Genomic DNA, 24,313 nt, shown 5'->3' with positions numbered 1-24,313 from the left:
AGTTGTGATTGGTCTGTTCATATTTTCTATTTCTTCCTGGTTCAGTCTTAGAAGGTTGTACCTTTCTAAGAATTTGTCCATTTCTTCTAGGTTGTCCATTTTATTGTCATATAGTTGCTTGTAGTAGTCTCTTAGGATCCTTTGTATTTCTGTGGTGTCGGTTATAACTTTTTTCATTTCTAGTTTTATTGATTTTAGCTCTCCCTTTTTTTTCTTGATGAATCTGGCTAAAGGTTTATGAATTTTGTTTATCTACTTAAAAAAAAGCTTTTAGTTTTATTGATCCTTGCTAGTGTTTCCTTCATTTCTTTTTCATTTATTTCTGATCTGATCTTTATGATTACTTTCCTTCTGCTAACTTTGGGTTTATTTTGTTCTTCCTTCTCTAATTGCTTTAGGTGTAAGGTTAGGTTGTTTATTTGAGATTTTTCTTTTTGTTTCCTGAGGTAAGATTGTATTGCTATAAACTTCCCTCTTAGAACTGCTTTTGCTGCATCCCATAGGTTTTGGATTGTAGTGTTTCTGTTGTCATTTGTGTCTAGGTATTTTTTAATTTCCTCTTTGATTTCTTCAGTGATCCATTGGTTGTTTAGTAACACTGTTTAGCCTCCACGTGTTTGTGTTTTTTACGGTTTTTTTCCTGTGATTGATTTCCAATCTCATAGTGTTGTGGTTGGAAAAGATGCTTGATATTATTTCAGTTTTCTTAAATTTACCAAGGCTTGCTCTGTGGCCTAGCATGTGATCTATCCTGGAGAATGTTCCATGTGCACTTGAGAAGAATGTGTATTCTGCTGCTTTCTGATGGAATGTTCTACAAATACCAATTCAGTCCATCTGGTCTAATGTGTCATTTAAGGCCTGTGTTTCCTTATTGATTTTCTGTCTGGATGATCTGTCCATTGATGTAAGTGGGGTAGTTTATTGTAACTTTAGGACAGTTGAATGTGGTAGGTCTGTTAGGCTTCTGCTCACAGATGGAAGAGAAATCGTGAGGGGACCTCGCTACCTGGGCAGGCTGCCTAGGGGGTTACCGTTGGGGGCTTTTGGAGGTTTGTGAGTTGTCCTGGTCGTCCAGCGACAGCCGGATGCTGGCAGTTAACAGGTGAGTGTCACAGCCAGTTGTTGCTGTGAGCAGCTCAGTCCTTTCTGTGCAACTAAAGATTGTCCCCATAGGTGCCAGCGGTGCTCTCGTGATAGAACATCCTCCCAGGGTTTGGAGAGGATCTCCTTTGCTGACCCCCATGAACTCTCAGGAGTCTTCCTGGCAATTTGTTTCTTGTACTTTCCCCCATATTCTTTCCAGTTTCACTCCCCTGCTGGTGACTGAGGCTGGTGGTACTAAACCCATGTGAGATGAAGTGAATTCTTGCATTTTTGTACTTATGTGCATTCATTTTCCATTTATATTTCCAGCTTTGCCACTTGCCCTACAGCCATCGAGCTTGCTGACTCACACTGGCAGCACCACTCGCCCACCTCGTGCCCTCTGTGCAGCTGAGGTCCATGAGGTCATCAGCTGAACTGGGAAATCTTTTTTCAATGAGCAACATTTTGGTTAAAAATGTATCCTGGGTTTTCATCTGTAGCAGTTACATTACACTTGTGGTTGCTCTGGGCTGAATCCAGAGGCACGTAGGGATGGCCTCAGAACCTGTTTTTATTTAAAGCTCAGTGGCAAACACACTGAAGTATTAATAGTGTGTGTGTTGGGGTGGTGGGACCATAGGGAATTTTTTCTCCCACATTGTTTGGTTTGGTTTGGTTTGGTTTGGTTTTTCTGTGTCACTTTCTGTCTTAGTTCTGGCTCTGCTAGAACAAAATACCCCAGGCTGGGTGGTTTAAACAACAAAAATTTGTTTCTCACAGCTCTGGAGGCTGGAAAGTCCAAGAACAAGATGCCGGCTGATTCGGTGTCTGGTGAGGGCCCTCTTCCTGGTTTGCACAGGGCCACCTGGCTGTGTTCTCACATGGTGGAGAGAGTGCCAGCCAGCTCTCTGGTCTCTTCTTACAGGGAGACTAATCTCATCAAGAGGATTTCACCCTCATGACCTCATCTAAACCTGACTACCTCCCAAAGGCTTTCCTCCAAATACCATCACATTGGGGGTTATGGCTTCAACATAGGAATCTGGGGGCGGGGGACACAAACGTCCAGCCCACAGAGCTATGCCTAATAAAAGGAGCACGGGCTTGCAGTCAGGCAGACCTGGGTTTGAAGCCTAGCGTTGCCGCTTAGCAGCTGTGTGACTCTGAGCACAGTTCGTGGCATCTCTATGCATCGTTTTCCCCATATGAAAATTGGAGTACTGCTGTCACTCTCACAGGGTCGTGGGCTCCTCAGAGGAAGCAGCAGGTGCCTGGTGGTGGGCACTGAGGAAGTCTTCCTCTCCCCTCAAGCTTGCTCTCCTTTACCACCAGTGTTTCGGCATGCTGAGACCGAGCGCATGAATCATGGGTGGGTAACCGGCCTCCTGTGCTTGTGTCCTTCCAGTGACCTGCAGAATGCAGCTGCTGGTTCCTTTGCCTCTGCCTTTGCTGCTCTGGTCCTCTGCCCCACCGAGCTCGTGAAGTGCCGGCTGCAGACCATGTATGAAATGGAGACGTCGGGAAAGATAGCCAAAAGCCAGAAGTAAGTGCTGCTCGGGCACAAACGTGGGGTCTTGTCGCCTTGGTGTATCCAGTATTTTTAAATTTTACGTTGTACTAAAATTAAGTGGCAGAGAAACAGTTTATCTAGTCCAAACAACCCTCTCCACCTCCACTCTGAGGATAATTTTCTGAACACACTGTCTGTGGTGGCTGGAATCACCATCCACCCCACAGAATGTTGCAGGCAAGTATTTAATATCCCCAAAGTGGAGAAGCAGGGGCTTACACCCCTTTTGGCCTGTGGAGCGCATAAGGCATGACCCCCAACTATCCCGGGAGGCACGTAGCAGCGGCTTTGGAACTGAGCGCTGAGCTTTCCTAACTGCCAATTTGGATTCTGGGCTGAATATTTGCTCACTCCCCAGTTTCACACGGGTGCTCAGGCTGATCATCCGAGATCCTAGCAGTGACTTCCTTTACCTCCCCCCGAATCCTTCAAGTGTACCTACAAACAAGCCAGATTCTGGAAACACTCATGCAAACCCTCATAAGCATAGCAAGTCTTCAGTGATCGAATCACTCTCCAACTCTGTCTTGAAAACAGATTCTAGTTACCCTGTGAATGTATGTATCATATACAATATGATTTATTATATATTTGAATTGAAAATCAGTTTATTATCCTTGTTAATCTCAAAACTTGCTTATTTATCTAAACTAAAGGGTTGCTCGTGGTTGTTGCTGAAGTTAACTCAAAGCCAGTAAATCTCCTGGGAAAAACCATTAGGTAAACTGACCATTTTTAGAGTCATCACTTTCCATCCAGTGAGAATGGGGTTCATAATAGCGCCCTATTTCCTGCACCTGTGAGATTCATTACAACCAATTCGAATCTATTATTCATAGCCTAGAAGTTCAAAACTTTAAGTCTTTAATGCTTTTTTATTGAAATACAATGTACACACAATAACAGGAACACACCCAGAAATCACAGGAAATCCTAGGTGTGCAGTTCCACAAGTAGTCACAAAATGAGCATGCCTTTGTAAACTGGTACCTAGATAAAGAAATAGATCTTTAACAGCACCCAGAAAGTTGCCCTTGTGTCCCTTAAAAGTCGTTTAAAGTATCTTTAAAGAAAGTAATTGTTAGATCCAAAGGACTTAGGTAGACGGACACCCTGTACAAAAGTAAATATTGGCTGACTGTATTTTAGGTATAGCAGTGCCCAAGCCTGGGATTTGGTAGCTTGGGGTTAAGACCTGGCTTGGAAACAGGCGAATTGTGTTGAGTGGGGTGACTTTGTTACTTCTTCATTGTATTGATAGAAGGAGGGGGCACTGCAGGCAGGGCCTGGCTAGTGGGTAATGCCTGGGAAGGAAGATCATCAATAAAAGCAGGTGGCCTTTGTTACCTGGGGGCCTGATCCTTCCCTGATCCAAGCCAGGTCACCGGCTGAGAACAGAGTGAGGAGTGCAGGGCTCGCTAAGCTGACAGGTGTGGTTTGTGGTGCTGTTCCAGGGATGGCCTGCCCCCCTGCACCACCAGGAAGAGGAGCCTGCCCAGAAGGTGCCCCTGTTCTGGCTTCTGCAGGCTCTGATCTGCTTCACGTAAAAATTCTTACACACCTACCTCGCTAAGAACTAAATACTGGGTGCATCTAGAGCCTTACAGGAGCTATAGCTCAGCCCTTACAATTTCTTTTGTCTTCCCTTTAAGTAACGTTTAAGGCTTGTTGCTCACTTCCCTGGGTGAATGCAAAACAAAACAAACCCTAAACACCTGAACCAATTCCCTCAAAACACACAAGCTCAAAAGAAAGGCTGAGGAGATAGGAATCAAGGGAGGTAAGGGACTGGGCACGTACACTGCCATTTTATTCTCCCTGAGTTTGGACAATCTCATTGTAATTTCACTTACCCACTATTGAAAAAATGGGTATTGGCTCTTTTAGATCTTTGATAATGATTTCTAGAAATGTATGCCTTCGTTGTAATAAAATATCTTTACACAGACTAGTTCAAGTGATAAAACTTGTTACAAAATAATTGTATACCTGTCTTTCTCGGAGATATTTCCTTCCCACAAAAACCTTTTATTGCTGGAATTCTGGTTCCTCTGTTTATAAAATGAGCTACTTCCTTGTTAGAGCTCCATCAGGTCTGCTAGTTGGGTGTGAACGCTGTTCTTAACTGTCACCCCATGTGTCCCCCCAGCACAGTTTGGTCTGTCGTGAAGAGTATCCTTAGGAAGGACGGCCCCTTGGGCTTCTACCATGGACTCTCGAGCACTTTACTTCGAGAAGTACCGGGCTACTTCTTCTTCTTCGGTGGCTATGAGCTGAGCCGATCGTTTTTTGCATCGGGGAGATCAAAAGATGAACTAGGTAAGTGTGTTGGCAGGGACAGAAGGTGGATTTTTTTTTTTTTTTAAACATCTTTATTGAAGTATAATTGCTTTACAATGGTGTGTTAGTTTCTGCTTTATAACAAAGTGAATCAGTTATACATATACATATGTTCCCATATCTCTTCCCTCTTGCATCTCCCTCCCTCCCACCCTCCCCATCCCACCCCTCTAGGTGGTCACAAAGCACCGAGCTGATCTCCCTGTGCTATGCGGCTGCTTCCCACTAGCTATCTATTGTACATTTGGTAGTGTATATATGTCCATGACACTCTCTCACCCTGTCACATCTCACCCTTCCCCCTCCCCATATCCTCAAGTCCATTCTCTAGTAGGTCTGTGTCTTTATTCCCGTCTTGCCACTAGGTTCTTCATGGCCTTTTTTTTTTTTTTCCTTAGATTCCATATATATGTGTTAGCATACTGTATTTGTTTTTCTCTTTCTGACTTACTTCACTCTGTATGACAGACTCTAACTCCATCCACCTCATTACAAACACCTCCATTTCATTTCTTTTTATGGCTGAGTAATATTCCATTGTATATATGTGCCACATCTTCTTTATCCATTCATCTGTTGATGGATACTTAGGATGCTTCCATGTCCTGGCTATTGTAAATAGAGCTGCAATGAACATTGTGGTACATGACTCTTTCTGAATTATGGTTTTCTCAGGGTATATGCCCAGTAGTGGGATTGCTGGGTCATATGGTAGTTCTATTTTTAGTTTTTTAAGGAACCTCCATACTGTTCTCCATAGTGGCTGTATCAATTTACATTCCCACCAACAGTGCAAGAGTGTTCCCTTTCCTCCACACCCTCTCCAGCATTTATTGTTTCTAGATTTTCTGATGATGGCCAATCTGACCCGTGTGAGATGATATCTCATTGTAGTTTTGATTTGCATTTCTCTAATGATTAATGATGTTGAGCATTCTTTCATGTGTCTGTTGGCAATGTGTATATCTTCTTTGGAGAAATGTCTATTTAGGTCTTCTGCCCATTTTTGGATTGGGTTGTTCGTTTTTTTGTTATTGAGCTGCATGAGCTGCTTGTAAATCTTAGAGATTAATCCTTTGTCAGTTGCTTCATTTGCAAATATTTTCTCCCATTCTGAGGGTTGTCTTTTGGTCTTGTTTATGGTTTCCTTTGCTGTGCAAAAGCTTTTAAGTTTCATTAGGTCCCATTTGTTTATTTTTGTTTTTATTTCCATTTCTCTAGGAGCTGGGTCAAAAAGGATCTTGCTGTGATTTATGTCATAGAGTGTTCTGCCTATGTTTTCCTCTAAGAGTTTGATAGTGTCTGGCCTTACAATTAGGTCTTTAATCCATTTTGAGTTTATTTTTGTGTATGGTGTCAGGGAGTGTTCTAATTTCATACTTTTACATGTATCTGTCCAATTTTCCCAGCACCACTTATTGAAGAGGCTGTCTTTTCTCCACTGTATATGCTTGCCTCCTTTATCAAAGATAAGGTGACCATATGTGCGTGGGTTTATCTCTGGGCTTTCTATCCTGTTCCATTGATCTATATTTCTGTTCTTGTGCCAGTACCAAACTGTCTTGATTACTGTAGCTTTGTAATATAGTCTGAAGTCAGGGAGCCTGATTCCTCCAGCTCCATTTTTCGTTCTCAAGATTGCTTTGGCTATTCGGGGTCTTTTGTGTTTCCATACAAATTGTGAAATTTTTTGTTCTAGTTCTGTGAAAAATGCCAGTGGTAGTTTGATAGGGATTGCATTGAATCTGTAGATTTCTTTGGGTAGTAGAGTCATTTTCACAATGTTGATTCTTCCAATCCAAGAACATGGTATATCTCTCCATCTATTTGTATCATCTTTAATTTCTTTCATCAGTGTCTTATAATTTTCTGCATACAGGTCTTTTGTCTCCTTAGGTAGGTTTATTCCTAGATATTTTATTCTTTTTGTTGCAATGGTAAACGGGAGTGTTTTCTTAATTTCACTTTCAGATTTTTCGTCATTAGTGTATAGAAATGCAAGAGATTTCTGTGCATTAATTTTGTATCCTGCTACTTTACCAAATTCATTGATTAGCTCTAGTAGTTTTCTGGTAGCATCTTTAGGATTCTCTATGTATAGTATCATGTCATCTGCAAACAGTGACCGCTTTACTTCTTCTTTTCCGATTTGGATTCCTTTTATTTCTTTTTCTTCTCTGATTGCTGTGGCTAACACTTCCAAAACTATGTTGAATAATAGTGGTGAGAGTGGGCAACCTTGTCTTGTTCCTGATCTTAGAGGAAATGGGTTCAGTTTTTCACCACTGAGAATGATGTTGGCTGTGGGTTTGTCATATATGACCTTTATTATGTTGAGGTAAGTTCCCTCTATGCCTACTTTCTGGAGAGTTTTTATCATAAATGGGTGTTGAATTTTGTCAAAAGCTTTTTCTGCATCTGTTGAGATTATCATATGGTTTTTATCCTTCAGTTTGTCAATATGGTGTATCACATTGATTGATTTGCATATATTGAAGAATCCTTGCATTCCTGGGATAAACCCCACTTGATCATGGTGTATGATCCTTTTAATGTGCTGTTGGATTCTGTTTGCTAGTATTTTGTTGAGGATTTTTGCATCTATGTTCATCAGTGATACTGGTCTGTAGTTTTCTTTTTTGTGACATCTTTGTCTGGTTTTGGTATCAGGGTGATTGTGGCCTCGTAGAATGAGTTTGGGAGTGTTCCTCCCTCTGCTATATTTTGGAAGAGTTTCAGAAGGATAGGTGTTAGCTCCTCTCTAAATATTTGATAGAATTCACCTGTGAAGCCATCTGGTCCTGGGCTTTGTTTGTTGGAAGATTTGTAATCACAGTTTGAAGTTCAGTGCTTGTGATTGGTCTGTTTATATTTTCTGTTTCTTCCTGGTTCAGTCTCAGAAGGTTGTGCTTTTCTAAGAATTTGTCCATTTCTTCCACGTTGTCCATTTTATTGGCATATAGTTGCTTGTAGTAATCTCTCATGATCCTATGTATTTCTGCAGTGTCAGTTGTTACTTCTCCTTTTTCATTTCTAACTCTGTTGACTTGAGTCCTCTCCCTTTTTTTCTTGATGAGTCTGGCTAATGGATTATCAATTTTGTTTATCTTCTCAGAGAACCAGCTTTTAGTTTTATTGATCTTTGCTATCGTTTTCTTCATTTCTTTTTCATTTATTTCTGATCTGATCTTTATGATTTCTTTCCTTCTGCTAACTTTGGGGTTTTTTTGTTCTTCTTTCTCTAATTGCTTTAGGTGCAAGGTTAGGTTGTTTATTTGAGATGTTTCCTGTTTCTTAAGGTAGGATTGTATTGCTGTAAAATTCCCTCTTAGAACTGCTTTTGCTGCATCCCATAGGTTTTGGGTCGTCGTGTCTCCATTGTCATTTGTTTCTAGGTATTTTTTGATTTCCTCTTTGATTTCTTCAGTGATCACTTGGTTATTAAGTAGTGTATTGTTTAGCCTCCATGTGTTTGTATTTTTTACAGATCTTTTCCTGTAATTGATATCTAGTCTCATAGTGTTGTGGTCAGAAAAGATACTTGATACAATTTCAACTTTCTTAAATTTACCAAGGCTTGATTTGTGACCCAAGATATGATCTATCCTGAAGAATGTTCCATGAGCACTTGAGAAGAATGTGTATTCTGTTGTTTTTGGATGGAATGTCTTATAAATATCAATTAAGTCCGTCTTGTTTAATGTATCATTTAAAGCTTGTGTTTCCTTATTTTCATTTTGGATGATCTGTCCATTGGTGAAAGTGGGGTGTTAAAGTCCCCTACTATGATTGTGTTACTGTTGATTTCCCCTTTTATGGCTGTTAGTATTTGCCTTATGTATTGAGGTGCTCCTAATGTTGGGTGCATAAATATTTACAATTGTTACATCTTCTTCTTGGATCGATCCCTTGATCATTATGTAGTGTCCTTCTTTGTCTCTTGTAATAGTCTTTATTTTAAAGTCTATTTTGTCTGATATGAGAATTGCTACTCCAGCTTTCTTTTGATTTCCATTTGCATGGAATATCTTTTTCCATCCTCTCACTTCCAGTCTTTATGTGTCCGTAGGTCTGAAGTGGGTCTCTTGTAGACAGCATATATATGGGTCTTGTTTTTGTATCCATTCAGCTGGTCTGTGTCTTTTGGTGGGAGCATTTAATCCATTTACATTTAAGGTAATTATTGATATGTATGTTCCTATTACCATTTTCTTAATTGTTTTGGGTTTGTTTTTGTAGGATTTTTCCTTCTCTTGTGTTTCCTGCCTAGAGAAGTTCCTTTAGCATTTGTTGTAGAGCTGGTTTGGTGGTGCTGAACTCTCTCAGCTTTTGCTTGTCTGTAAAGGTTTTAATTTCTCTGTTGAATCTGAATGAGATCCTTGCTGGGTAGAGTAATCTTGGTTGTAAGTGTTTCCCTTTCATCACTTTAAACATGTCCTGCCACTCCCTTCTGGCTTGCAGAGTTTCTGCTAAAAGATCAGCTGTTAACCTTATGGGGATTCCCTTGTATGTTATTTGTTGCTTTTCCATTGCTGCTTTTAATATTTTTTCTTTGTAATTAATTTTTGATAGTTTGATTAATATGTGTCTAGGAGTGTTTCTCCTTGGATTTATCCTGTATGGGACTCTTTGTGCTTCCTGGACTTGATTGACTATTTCCTTTCCCATGTTAGGAAGTTTTCAACTATAATCTCTTCAAATATTTTCTCAGACCCTTTTTCTCTTCTTCTGGGACCCCTATATTCGAATGTTCGTGTGTTTAATGTTGTCCCAGAGGTCTCTCAGCCTGTGCTCAATTCTTTTCATTCTTTTTTCTTTATTCTGCTCTGCAGTAGCTATTTCCACTATTTTATCTTCCAGGTCACTTAGCTGTTGTTCTGCCTCAGTTATTCTGCTGTTGATTCCTTCTAGAGAATTTTTCTTTTCATTTATTGTGTTGTTCATCATTGTTTGTTTGCTTTTTAGTTCTTCTAGGTCCTTGTTAAGCATTTCTTGTATTTTCTCCATTCTGTTTCCAAGATTTTGGATCATCTTTACTATCATTACTCTGAATTCTTTTTCAGGTAGACTGTCTTATTTCCTCTTCATTTGTTTGGTCTGGTGGTTTTTTACCTTGCTCCTTCATCTGCTGCATATTTCTTTGTCTTCTCATTTCATTTAACTTACTGTGTTCGGGGTGTCCTTTTTGCAGGCTGTAGGTTCGTAGTTCCCGTTGTTTTTGGTGTCTGCCCCAAGTGGGTAAGGTTGGTTCAGTGGCTTGTGTAGGCTTCCTGATGGAGGGGATTGGTGCCTGTGTTCTGATGGGTGGGGCTGGATCTTGTCTTTCTGGTGGGCAGGGCCGAGTCAGATGGTGTGTTTTGTGGTGTCTGTGACCTTATTATGATTTTAGGCAGCCTCTCTGCTAATGGGTGGGGTAGTGTTCCTGTCTTGCCAGTTGTTTGGCATTGGGCGTCCAGCACTGGATCTTGCTGGCTGTTGGGTGGAGCTAGGTCTTAGCGTTGAGATGGAGGTCTCTGGGAGAGCTCTTGCTGATCAGTATTACGTGGGGCCGGAAGGTCTCTGGTGGACCAGTGTTCTGAACTCGGCTCTCCCACACCTCAGAGGCTAAGGCCTGACACCCGGCCAGAGCACCAAGACCCTGTCAGCCACATGGTTCAGAAGAAAAGAGAGGAAAAAAAAGAAAGAAAAATAAATAAATAAGAAATAAATAAAATAAAATAGTTAAAATAAAAAAATTAAAAAGTAATAAAAAGAGAGCAACCAAACCAATAAACAAATCCACCAATGATAACAAGCACTAAAAACTATACTAAGATAAACATAAAAATCAGAAACAAGTCAGTGTCAGACAGCAAACCCCAAGTCCACAGTTGCTCCCGAAGTCCACCTCCTCAATTTGGGTTGATTCGTTGTCTACCCAGGTATTCCACAGATGCAGGGTACATCAAGTTGATTGTGGAGATTTAATCCGCTGCTCCTGAGGGTGCATGGAGGAACTTCCCTTTCTCTTCTTTGTTCGCACAGCTCCTGGGGTTCAGCTTTGGTTTTGGCCCCGCCTCTGCGTGTAGGTCGCCCTCAAGCTTCTGTTCCCGCCCAGACAGGACAGGTTTAAAGCAGGGGTTGATTAGGGGGCTCTGGCTCACTCATGCCGGGGGGAGGGAGGGGTACGGTAGTTATAATTGGAATGCGGGGCGAGCCTGTGGCGGCAGAGGCCAGTGTGACGTTGCAACAGCCTGAGGTGTGCTGTGTGTTCTTCCGGGGAACTTGTCCCTGGATCACAGGACCCTGGCAGTGGCGGGCTGCACAGGCTCCTTGGGGGGTGTGGATAGTGACCTGTGCTTGCACACAGGACTCCTTGTGGCTGCAACAGCAGCGTTAGCGTTTCATGCCCATCTCTGGTGTTTGAGCTGATAGCCATGGCTCGTGCCTGTCTCTGGAGCTTGTTTAGGCGGTGCTCTGCCTTCTGTGGGCAGACAGGGAAGGGATCCCCTCTCCTCGCGCACCACGAAACAATGGTCTCCTGACTCTTAGGCAGTTCCAGACTTTTTCCTGGACTCCCTCCCGGCTGGCTGTGGCGCACTAGCCCCCTTCAGGCTGTGTTCACGCCACCAACCCCAGTCCTCTCCCTGGGATCCGACCCAAGCCCGAGCCTCAGCTCCCAGCCCCCGCCCGCCCTGGCGGGTGAGCAGACAAGCCTCTCGGGCTGGTGAGTGCTGGTCGGCACCGATCCTCTGTGCGGGAATCTCTCCACTTTGCCCTCTGCACCCCTGTTGCTGCGCTCTCCTCCGTGGCTCTGAAGCTTCCCCTCCGCCCCCCACAGTCTCCGCCCGCGAAGGGGCTTCCTAGTGTGTGGAAACCTTTCCTCCTTCACAGCTCCCTCCCAGAGGTTCAGGTCCCGTCCCTATTCTTTTGTCTCTGTTTTTTCTTTTTTCTTTTGCCCTACCCAGGTACGTAGGGAGTTTCTTGCCTTTTGGGAAGTCTGAGGTCATCTGCCAGCATTCAGTAGGTGTTCTGTAGGAGTTGTTCCTACATGTAGTTGTTCCTAGATGTATTTCTGATGTATTTGTGGGGAGGAAGGTGATCTCCACGTCTTACTCCTCTGCCATTTTGAAGGTTCCCCCACCCAAACTTTTTTACTGGAATAACATTTGTTCATTTGCTCTGGGTCCATTTTAGGGGAGAATACAGACATTATTTTCCCTGTAGTATATCACCAACAAATGGGGAAATCACCTATAAATCATCTTGCAATAAGCTTAAACTTAGTAATAAATCTTGATAGTGTTTTGAGAGCAGTGAGAAGTGTACTTCTTTCTAGTTTATCCTAATTAACTGCTTGACACAACTGTATCAATGTTTGGCTCACATGAGTGATTACTTTTTTCTTAAATACCTCCCTTCAGTGTTTTGGACCTATTCTGGGGATAGTCAAGCTCCCAGGCTTAACTATTATGTTTAATAACTTTGCTTTTTCATGGCAAAGGAAGAATCAGGGCTGTGGACATTAATATATTAAAATACTTAAGAGAAAGTTGAAAAAGATGCAGCCTGTGTTTCAGTGGCCTCTGTTCTCACTCCTCATGGTAGGGCGTTGCCATGGTGCCGGGGGCCTGCTGGTTCTTGGGGGGTCAGGCCTCTGGAGGACGGGGCAGGAGGGCCACAGAGACCAGCCTAAATCTGACCCTCACTAGGGCTGTCTCTTGTCCTGGAGTCATGAGGGACAGCCCCAGGCTACCACACAGAACCTGTGCTATTAGACATTTTGGCAGTTGCCCCAGGGAACTGTGTTCCGCAGCTTTAGTGTTTGTATTTGCACCTACCTGCAGCCACTACTACATTGACCTCTGGAAATATCCCATCAGCTGTTCTTGAGACAAAATACTGTTTGCTCATTTTCTTCTCCTAGGCCCTGTCCCTTTGATGTTAAGTGGTGGATTTGGTGGAATCTGCCTCTGGCTTGCTGTTTACCCAGTGGATTGTATCAAATCCAGAATTCAAGTTCTCTCCATGTCTGGAAAACAGGCAGGATTTATTGGAACTTTTATAAGCATCGTGAAAAATGAAGGTGAGTCTGCCAATTGCTGAAACAGAGGAGGTACATATAGAGAGTGGTCATTTGGCTGCTAGTCTCGTCGAGGTTGATCAGATGGGTAATCGCTCTCTTCCACTGCCTCACTTTTCTAACAGGGTATGTAATTCACATTTGTGGATTTGTTTCCAGACCCCTTTCTTTAGCTTACTTCATTATTCTCAAGAATGTTTATTTATTTATTTATTTATTTTATTTTTTGCTGTGTTGAGTCTTTGTTGCTGCGCGTGGGCTTTCTCTATTTGCGGTGAGCAGGGGCTACTCTTCGTTGCGGTGCGCGGGCGTCTCATGGCGGTGGCTTCTCTTGTTGCGGAGCACGGGCTCTAGGCACATGGGTTTCAGTAGTTGTGGCTTGCGGGCTCTAGAGTGCAGGCTCAGTAGTTGTGGTGCACGGGCTTAGTTGCTCCGCGGCATGTGGGATCTTCCTGGACCAGGGATCGAACCCGGGTCCCCTGCATTGGCAGGCAAATTGTTAACCACTGCACCACCAGGGAAGTCCCCTCAAGAATGTTTAAATCTCTGATTCCTAACCTTTGGGCCAGGATTTTGTTTCTAAATAGCCTGGTGGGAATTTTTAAAGTGTGTGTTTTGTCTAAGAGGACAAATGTTTCAGAGTTAGCACCACTTTTTTTTTTTTTGGCTGCACTCTGCGGCGTGTGAAACTTCCCCAACTAGGGATCCAACCCATTCCCCCTGCAGTGGAAGCATGGAGTCTTAACCACTGGACCACTGGGGAAGTCCTGCACCACTTGTTTTAAACAATATCATCAGGAGATGAGCTCTAACAGCATATCACTAAGGCATTTAAAAGAATGTACATCCTTAATGATAAGACTTCTGCAGTGAGAAAGGCACTAAGCAATTTCTGAAGGTGATTTGCTATCAGTTTTTAGTTATACAGGTGGATAAAGACTTTTAAAGTAGTGTTTGTATAAAGCCACTTTTATTCCACTAGTGAGTAAAGGCTTGTCCTTCCAGCATCACTATACGTCTTAAAACTTGGATGTGCACTTTTCTGTCTTGATTTTGAGAGAAAGCGAGCACAGTAACAGTATGCAGAAACTGATTTAACCCCAAATAGAGCACAGACATCTTGTATATTACTAATAGTAACCCCTTTTAAATTTGCATTACACTTTATAGTTTTACAAAGTACTTACACCTCCCTTATCTGCCTGGATCTTCAGAACTGCCTTGGGCAGTGCTAATACTAGAAACAGGTCTTCGATGTCAATGTCAGTGCTCTGTCTTCTGGCCCAGTGCCTCGTGGTCCTCACCCGCCAGGTGAAGCTGCAACGTTGCTGCTGTCTGTGGCTCTGTGGTTGCCTTCTGTCTGCCCGTGTGAGGCCCCCTGCTCTGCCTGATCCATTTACCAGGAGTTAACAGGCACGGGATTGGTGACTGTTCCCTGAGCCTCGCCAGCTTTGCCGGGAGACCTGCCCTTGCCCTTGTTTCTACTAGTCTGTCTAGTTCCGGTAGCCCAGGGAAACCTGTTCCATCACTGCTGGTTTTTAGCGCTACTGTCTGGATTTGTAACTGTAAAAATATCTGTGCTGTGTGGGTTCGTGGGATATTTCCAAGGAGGGGGGAGCTCAGTCTTTGGTCACCCTTTTGTTTTCTAGGAATAACGGCCTTATATTCTGGGCTGAAACCTACCATGATTCGCGCGTTCCCCGCCAACGGGGCACTCTTTCTGGCCTATGAGTACAGCCGGAGGTCAATGATGAGCCAGTTGGAAGCACACTGAAGCGCTCTGGCGAGCCTTGACCCGAGCGAAGGTGTTTGAGGACTGCGGTTCTCAGGGTTTCAAAGACTACAAGACCAATGTGGAATTGTTTGATTTTGTGGGAATTTTTTTTGTCTTCCATTTTTCTACCTTATACCTTAAACTTTATAGAAGAGCTTCTCTTTTATACTATATAATTTCTGCCCATAATTGTATTGAAATCGAAAAGTTGCTGCTCTTGTCCTTGGTGGGACATACAGGGTGGGCTGCTGGCCCTAGGTACCTAATCTGAAAGGCTAAGTAGAGCTATATCAAGGGCTTTTGCATAAACCTGTATGTGTACATGCGGTTTAGATGGTTCTGTGTCGTGAGTGAAGCACAGGTTAGTTCCATGTTTCATCTCAGATCTCACTAGAAAAAACCAGAGGTAACCATGTTTCATGAGGATGGTTATAAATGCTTAATCCATTCTAGATGTGGGTCTCTTTTAAAATCTGCTTAGCACGTACACTATAATAAGTGGTTAAAGTTTTTAAAAAGTTTTCCTGTGGTGCTTGAAAACTAAGACGTCCATCTCGATTCTAAAGAGGAGAATATACCTGCATACTGGTGTGGCTTCCGTGTTCTTAAGTTTCAGAGTAAGCATCCTGGATTTTCCCAAGATGCTCCTCTGTGGAAACAGTGCCATCCATCTTCTTCCAGGTGGGATCACATTCCACGCTCGGACATATTGTTGGGTGTGGCCTAGAGCCTTTGGGAAGCAGCACGGCCAGCCCCTGTGCCAGCCCCTCCTCCTCTCCCAAGGAGCTCCTCTCTGCTGGGCTTGAGCTCAAGGAAGGGGCTGAGGGGAGGGGCCTGTGGTGCTTTGTGAAGACTGGCTGACAGCTGCCCTGAGCCTCTGCCTCTGCGTCCTGGCCTGGGCGGGATTCCAGAGAAGTCTGTCGGACCACCTATGGGCTGCTGATCGACTTTGGACCACGCCCTCCTTGCCTCTGCCAGTCGGAAGCCCTTCCAGGGAGTAGAGTGCCAAAGCCAAGAGCGGCCCTGGCTCCCCGTCTGGGGCCAGAGTGGTGGTGCTTGTGGGCAAAGCGGTCTCCTTTCAGAGGGAACCAGAGTGTCGTGCTTGTGTGCCCCGTGAGTGGTGTCAGGGCTGACCCAGGCTGAAGTTTGTCTCGGGATCCCTCACTCCTTGCCATGCTGGAGCCTTTAATAAGGGGTACTGGCTGTCGTGAATTTCAGTGATGTGGTCTCTGGGGTGTGACTTAATAAATCAATGAAGCAAAGGTAATTTTATTAAACTATGTCGTATGTATGCACTAATAAACCCCAGTTCCTCTGATTCCCATAGACTTTGGGTGGGCAGCTGTTCTCTGGCCGTCTGGTTTACGGGAGCCCTTGTCGTCACCAGTGAAGTAAGCCTCCTCATTCTGTGCTGCTCCGAGACCACCCAGGCCTCTAATAAAGAGTGGTTAATCCGCCCCTGCGGCTGATGTGTTAATAATGATCCACACTGGTATGTCCGCCCCTGTCGGCAGGACGGAAGCGTTGTGGGAGACCTCCAGTTTCCACAAGTTTTTGTTCTCCCTGCAGCCTCGGTGGTGACTCCAGCCAGAAGCCAGAGAGGGTCTGGAAAGCCAGCTGCTGGCAGACGTTTAGCGGAGGGGGGATGCCTGGTATTGTGCCCGATGGGCTCCAGAGCTATGCCTGGTCTTCCGTTTGCCTTTTCTTGAAAAGCAATTTTTCTACCTTACTTTTGTCCGTACTTCGATGGTCAGTAGCTACTGAGTGGTGCTTCTTCTGAACAGGCCTGGATTGAAGCAAAAATAGCAAATGGGACTGGCTTCCCCCAGGAAGTGACTTGCTCCAGAGCCCACCGGGCCCCTGTTGTCTAAGCCCTGTTGGCAGTAGGTCTTCTCACGTGTTGTCCTGTAAAGATTTAACTGAGTATCTTCAACAGAAACTGTCTGAGGCAAGTAAGAGTGAGTGGGAGTAATGAATGGAAACTTAAGACAGAGTTGGGTTTTTTTACGTTTCATTCTATTTGCTTAATTCATGGTTCAGTATTTGGGTACAATTTGTACCATTTCAGATCTGTACTCCAGAGAAAAACAGAGTAACTTGAAATACTGTGTTTAAAGAAATTCTCGTGTTCTATCATTAAATTATTTGCCTAATAGTTGACTATATGATTTGTTTAAGTACTTTACGTGCTAAGAACCAACTGTCATGAATGTTTGAGTTATGTATGGTGATATTTCAAGGTGATGGTTTTATTGCAATGAGCATTATTTTTTTTTGTCAGCAAGATTCCTGATGTAAAATAACAACTACTGATATAAATACATATTCTATATACACTGCAGTTACGAAACGTGGCCCACTAGAATTACTCTCCCTCCACCAGGCTGTGTATGTGATGTGACTGATTTGGCAGGATGCCATTCTATTTTTTAAAATAAACTTCTTGCTATCAAGTTTTGGATAGTCCTGTTCCAGGTCAGTATCAAGAATACCAATATCGTTCTGATAGATTATGATCTAAGTTTCTCAAGTTGTTTAACGAATTATTTGCACTGGGTTCTAGGAAAGCAGCCCCGCTGGAGGCCCTGAACAAGTTCTCTTCACGAGCAAAAGCAGAAGAGTGTGACAGCTCATAATTGCCAGAAATGTTCATCCATTTTGGAGGGCTAGGGAAGAGAAACCCCCAACTGTAATTTCCTTTATTTCAAAAAGCAAGATTCTGAAAAACTGGGGTTTCCCAACTTTTGCCAGTGTTAAAGGTAGATCTTTCTTACTCCTCACTTTTTTTCCCATTCACCTAGGACTGCCCGCTGATCTGCCCTCCATGGATTATAGCTGCAGGAATTTTAAAGGAAATAACCTGGGCTGCCACAGTATGTTTCTGTAACCCAAATTACAGGGAATAATGTAGTCATAACATGGAAGGAGTTTGAAAGGCTGGGTCTTCCAAGAGCTCTTCCTCTAAGGGGAGTCAGATTAAGGGGAGTAGAATAACCTTTGCAGCTGGGCTTTTGGGGGGCTCTTTTGAGGGGGAGAGAGCACCTGCGTGGCCTTCCACACCACCATGCTGGCGGCTCGGGGCTCTCCTCCCGTCCCTGCTAGGTCGGCACCCACCAACCCTTCTCTATAAACTGTTGCTCTAGTTTCCCTTAAAAAATACTGACTGTGGCAACCTCCAGACCTCCTGGGGCTGCCAACCCAAGTGGCCAGTGGTTAGTGCGCTGTTACAACACTGCTTAGTTGGAATGGTCTGTCCCAACCCCCCAAACCCTATTTTTTTATCGTGTGCTTTTTGCAAAGTGCAAGGTTTTTCAGGAACGAGTAGTCTGTGTTTTAGCAGAGGCGCTGGTTCTCATCATTTGCTACTTTTCATTTCCTGATCAATTCAGCTTGGGCTAGATTGTTGAGAGCCTTGCCAATAAAAGGAAAATCAATCACTCAAATAGTAAAGCCAACGTAGAACTGTTTTCAAAGACAATTATGGCCTTAAGATAGTGGCAGTGAAAGTACTTAGAATAAAGTAGCACCTGGTACCAAAGAGAAAATGATTCCCTGTGGACACAGGACTAACCAGTGTCTATAATGAAAACTTGACCTTACTTCAGAGTTCCCCAAGCTTAGGTGAAGCTGGTTGTGAGCAGGGGTGATGGGTTTTAAAACGATCTTTGCTGCCATTCTCATGCTTGTTAATAGTTTGTAAATCAAGTAGAAGAAGGAATTAGAAATAACTTTTCTAACAAATCTGAAATTACAAATGTAAAACAAAGCAGGGAATGAATACTTGTCCAAAAATACATAAGTAAATAAAATAAACCCACAGTATTGGGGGACAATCACAATTTTTAAGTATGTTATTTTGATAGGAAAGTCTTATTTCTGAGTTCTTAAGTGATAACTAATGTTCCCGTGTACTGTTTCAAATTGATCTCAATACAAATGAAAACTGTGACATATATTCTTTCAAAAAAAACTATTGCCATTGGCATTCTCCCTTGTATGTATTTAATACAGTTCTCAAGAACATATGTATATATATGTAAATATATCAGCAAGGAAATAGGTTTAAAAGATATAAATAGGTAGCAAGGATTGGAAAGAACATGATTCTAGCCTAGAAGGGGAGCTACACTTAATCAGATACCAGCTACAACTTAACGTCATCAAAATATACCTCGACTGCAAACTCTGGACGGTAAATTTTCCATGCTTTTGGTTTGTGGGGATTATCCAATTCACTTCTTGAAAGATAAAGCCTAGAACAGAAAAAAAAAAAAATTACATTTTATTGTAGGGCTAACAGAAAAGCCATGCTGTAGGACACCCTTGTTAGAGCTTTAAAAAAAAAAAGCCTTGCTGGCCACCATCAGTCTCGACCCCTCCTCTGCATCTAATTAGCTTTCAAAGACCAGCTCTCCCACTTTCTCTCTTAAGACACAAAAACATCATGACCTTCAGTAACAACGTGTCACTGATCCTTTTAATGTTGCCTTTTATGGAATTAACATCTGCATTTAATAAAATAAATTTCTATATGTGATAAATCAGACTAGATGTGTATTAAAACCCAGTAATAACAAGTGTCTTTTAAATGATGAAGTTGGCATTTTGGGTAAATTAAGCCTCATAATAAAAACAGCTTTACCAAGGAGTATGGAAATTCACACGTTAAATCTTCAGAAACTATAAAAGTGAGGAGAAAAGTGATCTAGCTTGTTGCTTCTCTAATATGAACATGGTGTTTTAAAGGAAAAAACTGCCCTTTAGCAAGAACCACTTTTGAGAAGTAGTACCAAATGAAGTTCCACCTAGATGTCTATTTGAGGGACTTTGCTCATGTTATAAGTCGAAGTTTTCTGTCTGTATACATCCAGGGGAAAAAACTGGTAAAAATGTTCCATCAAATCCAAAGTTCACTCTATCAATATCCACTAAATGTGTGTGCGTTGTAGGTGTTTAGGCCAGGTTTTTATTTACTATCACCGTAGTGGACTTGAGGTGGGATTAGATGCAGTCTACATTTGAAGAAAAGGCTAGGATTGTGTGTCATGGGAACTGTCAATTCATGCCACATACAATCATAACCACTTTTTCAAAACTCTTCTGTATGATTTTTTTGAATATTATCTTTCCTTTTGTATTGAATGGTATGGTGATACCAATCTCAAATTTTCAGCACCACAGAATAGAAGACGTGGAGAACTTCTAGATTTAGGAATGAGTTTCAGATATGATAGAGGTTCTTTGGAATACTCTTCAAATCAATTACTTTTTAAAAATAGATTATCCAATTTAGTTATAAGAAAATCAGTTTTAAATGGGAGACTATTAATGATTTTTTAAAAGCTGTCTTCACTGATACTTACTGTGTCTTATAACTTCCGCCCTAGATGTAAGTGTGTCAACTAGCTTTTAAACTAGCTGGAGCCTCCCTGGATGACACCTTCCTGTGGCATAGAATTTGGTGAGGTCAGTCATCAGTAAATCAACACATACTGAGGACCTGCCATATTCAAGGTACTGAACAAACTCATATTAAATTTTCATGGGAGGGATTTGTTGCCACACTCAAAATCTGCTTATAGTATGTTTTATAACGCAGTCCTATGGCATGGACCTTGAGGATAATGCAACAGTGGGTCTCAAGAATAGCCATATTTTTACAATCAGAGAAGAAAAGGAATCCAAATCGGAAAAGAAGTAAAACTGTCACTATTTGCAGATGACATGATACTATACATTGAGAATCCTAAAGATGCTACCAGAAAACTACTAGAGCTAATCAATGGATTTGGTAAAGTAGCAGGATACAAAATTAATGCACAGCAATGTCTTGATTCCTATACACTAATCTGAAAGAGAAATTAAGGAAACACTCCCATTCACCACTGCAACAAAAAGAATAAAATATCTAGGGATAAACCTACCTAAGGAGACAAAAGACCTGTATGCAGAAAAATATAAGACACTGATGAAAGAAATTAAAGAGGATACAAATAGATGGAGAGAAATATCATGTTTTTGGATTGGAAGAATCAACATTGTGAAAATGAGTATACTACCCAAAGCAATCTACAGATTCAATGCAATTATCAAACTACCAATGGCATTTTTCACAAAACTAGAACAAAAAATTTCACAATTTGTATGGAAACACAAAAGACCCCGAATAGCCAAAGCAATCTTGAGAAAGAAAAACAGAACTGGAGGAATCAGGCTCCCTGACTTCAGACTATACTACAAAGCTACAGTAATCAAGACAGTATGGTACTGGCACAAAAACAGAAATATAGATCAATGGAACAGGATAGAAAGCCCAGAGATAAACCCATGCACATATGGTCACCTTACCTTTGATAAAGGAGGCAAGAATATACAATGGAGAAAAGACAGACTCTTCAATAAGTGGTGCTGGGAAAACTGGACAGCTACATGTAAAAGAATGAAATTAGAACACTTCCTAACACCATACACAAAAATAAACTCAAAATGGATAAAGACCTAAATGTAAGGCCAGACACTATAAAACTCTTAGAGGAAAACATAGGCAGAACACTCTATGACATACATCACAGCAAGATCCTTTTTGACCCACCTCTTAGAGTAAGGGAAATAAAAACAAAAATAAACAAATGGAAACTAATGAAACTTAAAAGCTTTTGCACAGCAAAGGAAACCATAAACAAGATGAAAAGACAACCCTCAGAATGGGAGAAAATATTTGCAAACAAAGCAACTGGCAAAGGATTAATCTCCAAAATATACAAGCTCAATATGAAAAATGAAGCTCAATATCAAAAAAACAACCCAATCCAAAAATGGGCAGAAGACCTAAAAAGACATTTCTCCAAAGAAGATATACAGATTGCCAACAAACACATGAAAGAATGCTCAGCATCACTAATCATTAGAGAAATGCAAATCAAAACTACAATGAGGTATCACCTCACACCAGTCAGAATGGCCATCATCAAAAAATCTACAAACAATAAATGCTGGAGAGGGTGTGGAGAAAAGGGAACCCTCTTGCACTGTTGGTGGGAATGTAAATTGATACAGCCACTATGGAGAACAGTATGGAGGTTCCTTAAAAAACTAAAAATAGAACTACCATATGACCCAGCAATCCCACTACTGGGCATATACCCAGAGAAAACCATAATTCAAAAAGAGTCATGTACCACAATGTTCATTGCAGCTCTATTTACAATAGCCAGGACATGGAACCAACCTAAGTGTCCATCAACAGATGAATGGATAAAGAAGATGTGGCACATATATACAATGGAATATTACTCAGCCATAAAAAGAAACGAAATTGAGTTATTTGTAGTGAGGTGGATGGACCTAGAGTCTGTCATACAGAGTGAAGTAAGTCAGAAAGAGAAAAACAAATACAATATGCTAACACATATATATGGAATCTAAGAAAAAAAAAAGTCATGAAGAACCTAGGGGCAAGATGGGAATAAAGACACAGACCTACTAGAGAACGGACTTGAGGATATGGGGAGGGGGAAGGGTAAGCTGTGACAAAGTTGAGAGAGTGGCATGGACATATATATACACTACCAAACGTAAAATAGATAGCTAGTGGGAAGCAGGCACATAGCACAGGGAGATCAGCTCAGTGCTTTGTGACCACCTAGAGGGGTGGGATAGGGAGGGTGGGAGGGAGGCTCAAGAGGGAGGGAATGTGGGGACATATGTATATGCATATGGCTGATTCACTTTGTTGTACAACAGAAACTAACACAGCATTGTGAAGCAATTATACTCCAATAAAGATGTATTAAAAAAAAAGATGTGGCACATATATACAATGGAATATTACTCAGCCATAAAAAGAAATGAAATTGAGTTATTTGTAGTGAGGTGGATGGACCTAGAGTCTGTCATACAGAGTGAAGTAAGTCAGAAAAACAAATACTGTATGCTAACACATGTGTATGGAATCTAAAAAAAAAAAAAGGTTCTGATGAACTTAGGGACAGGGCAGGAATAAAGACACAGACATAGAGAATGGACTTGAGGACACAGGGAGGGGGAAGGGTAAGCTGGGAAGAAGTGAGAGAGTGGCATGGACTTGTATATACTACCAGATGTAAAATAGCTAGCTACTGGGAAGCAGCCACATAGCACAGGGAGATCAGCTCGGTGGGGTGGGATAGGGATGGTGGGAGGGAGACGCAAGAGGGAGGGGGTATGGGGATATATGTATACATATAGCTGATTCACTTTGTTATACAGCAGAAACTAACACAACATTGTAAAACAATTATACTCCAATAAAGATGTTAAAAAAAAATAGCCATATTTTAAAAATAACCAGATCACAATAAGGAAGGCAATGAAGAACGGTGACTCAAGGATTTTTTGGTTTCCATAAACTGGGCTTATGGCAATTAGCAAAAGACTTGTCATTACCTCTTACATAGACATTCGAGACTAAGCTGTTTCTACTGGATTATACCATAGCCATACCTGTTATTTTGTATAAAAGATGTATGGAACCAAAAGAAAAATGGACAGTCATCATAGTATTTAGGAAGATCCTAAAAAGACATGGTTAAAAAAAAAAAATTAGTTCTTAGTATCCATTTTACTGTGAAAAATAATCTTTCCAAAGGGATTAAAATTCCTTCCTTATTCATCTGTACGTTCATCAAATAACTGTAGCTATTGAATATGCAGCACTTACTGTCAACATTATACTCAAGACACCACGACAGAGACTTTGAGAGATTGCTGTTCCTTTCTCTTGCCATTTCTAGCAAAATTTTCAAGGAAATGTATTTTCTCTATGATAGATATTTATAAATTTAGACACGGGTCTTTTAATCTGGTTTGGATAGTGCTAAACAGAATCTACTAAGGACCTATGTCTATTTCTGCCCCAATATATCATCTGTTCCTACAAGGAGCAGCTACATTGGATAATTAACCACGATTGATGATGATAGAAATTCCTAAGATTTCTGAAAGTGCTTTCATCTCATGACCCTTGACAATCACAAAGGCCAGATATCACCAACATCCCCTTGGCTAGTGCCCCTACACCAGTGCTTCTGCTTAGAGACCACTGATTAAGAGAATTCAGACTGGCTCCGTTATTCAAGGGGAGCTATCCCGGCCACTTGCTTCAACACATGTACCATTTCAAACTTAGTAAATTCTCAGCCAACAGGGAGCAAGCAGGGGATGCAGGCGGGCACAGGAAATAAGCTTTAAATTGAGCAAACACAGTTACGTGTTGGCAGTTCTGGTTGATGATTTAATAGGAAAATGAAACTACTGGGGCTTAGAAATTTGCTATATACAGAATAATCAGACATACATTTGATAACTGGTCACCATAAATTATACTGTAATGACAATGGCAGATATTCTTATTTTTCATAAATATTGGATTAAATATACTATTTTAAATGAATTATACATCAATTGAGAGGAAAGCAAAATCTCCCTCACTTTAACATAT

General features: G+C 41.8%; 2 protein-coding genes across 2 annotated transcripts in view; one reads left to right on the top strand and one right to left on the bottom strand.

Moving 5' to 3' along the window:
- SLC25A15 (solute carrier family 25 member 15) overlaps positions 1–17,288 on the top strand; it is a 31,019-nt gene extending 13,731 nt beyond the window's left edge. Inside the window, exons 4-7 of the mRNA XM_061171256.1 lie at positions 2,495–2,632; positions 4,809–4,978; positions 12,906–13,064; positions 14,711–17,288. Of these exons, the coding sequence (XP_061027239.1) occupies positions 2,495–2,632; positions 4,809–4,978; positions 12,906–13,064; positions 14,711–14,835 (592 nt within the window). The 3' untranslated portion in view covers positions 14,836–17,288. The remainder of the gene's footprint in view (positions 1–2,494; positions 2,633–4,808; positions 4,979–12,905; positions 13,065–14,710) is intronic.
- A 1,691-nt stretch (positions 17,289–18,979) lies between these two features.
- LOC133076672 (phosphatidylinositol 3,4,5-trisphosphate 3-phosphatase TPTE2-like) overlaps positions 18,980–24,313 on the bottom strand; it is a 56,905-nt gene continuing 51,571 nt past the window's right edge. The window contains exons 16-17 of the mRNA XM_061171255.1: positions 23,317–23,387; positions 18,980–19,088 (exon numbers count right to left, since the gene is read on the bottom strand). Of these exons, the coding sequence (XP_061027238.1) occupies positions 18,980–19,088; positions 23,317–23,387 (180 nt within the window). The remainder of the gene's footprint in view (positions 19,089–23,316; positions 23,388–24,313) is intronic.

Source organism: Eubalaena glacialis, chromosome 16, assembly GCF_028564815.1.
Source record: "Eubalaena glacialis isolate mEubGla1 chromosome 16, mEubGla1.1.hap2.+ XY, whole genome shotgun sequence".
Taxonomy (NCBI): Eukaryota; Metazoa; Chordata; class Mammalia; order Artiodactyla; family Balaenidae; genus Eubalaena; species Eubalaena glacialis.
The sequence above is the reverse complement of the archived record's forward strand: the minus strand, read 5'-3'. Positions and strand labels throughout refer to the sequence as shown.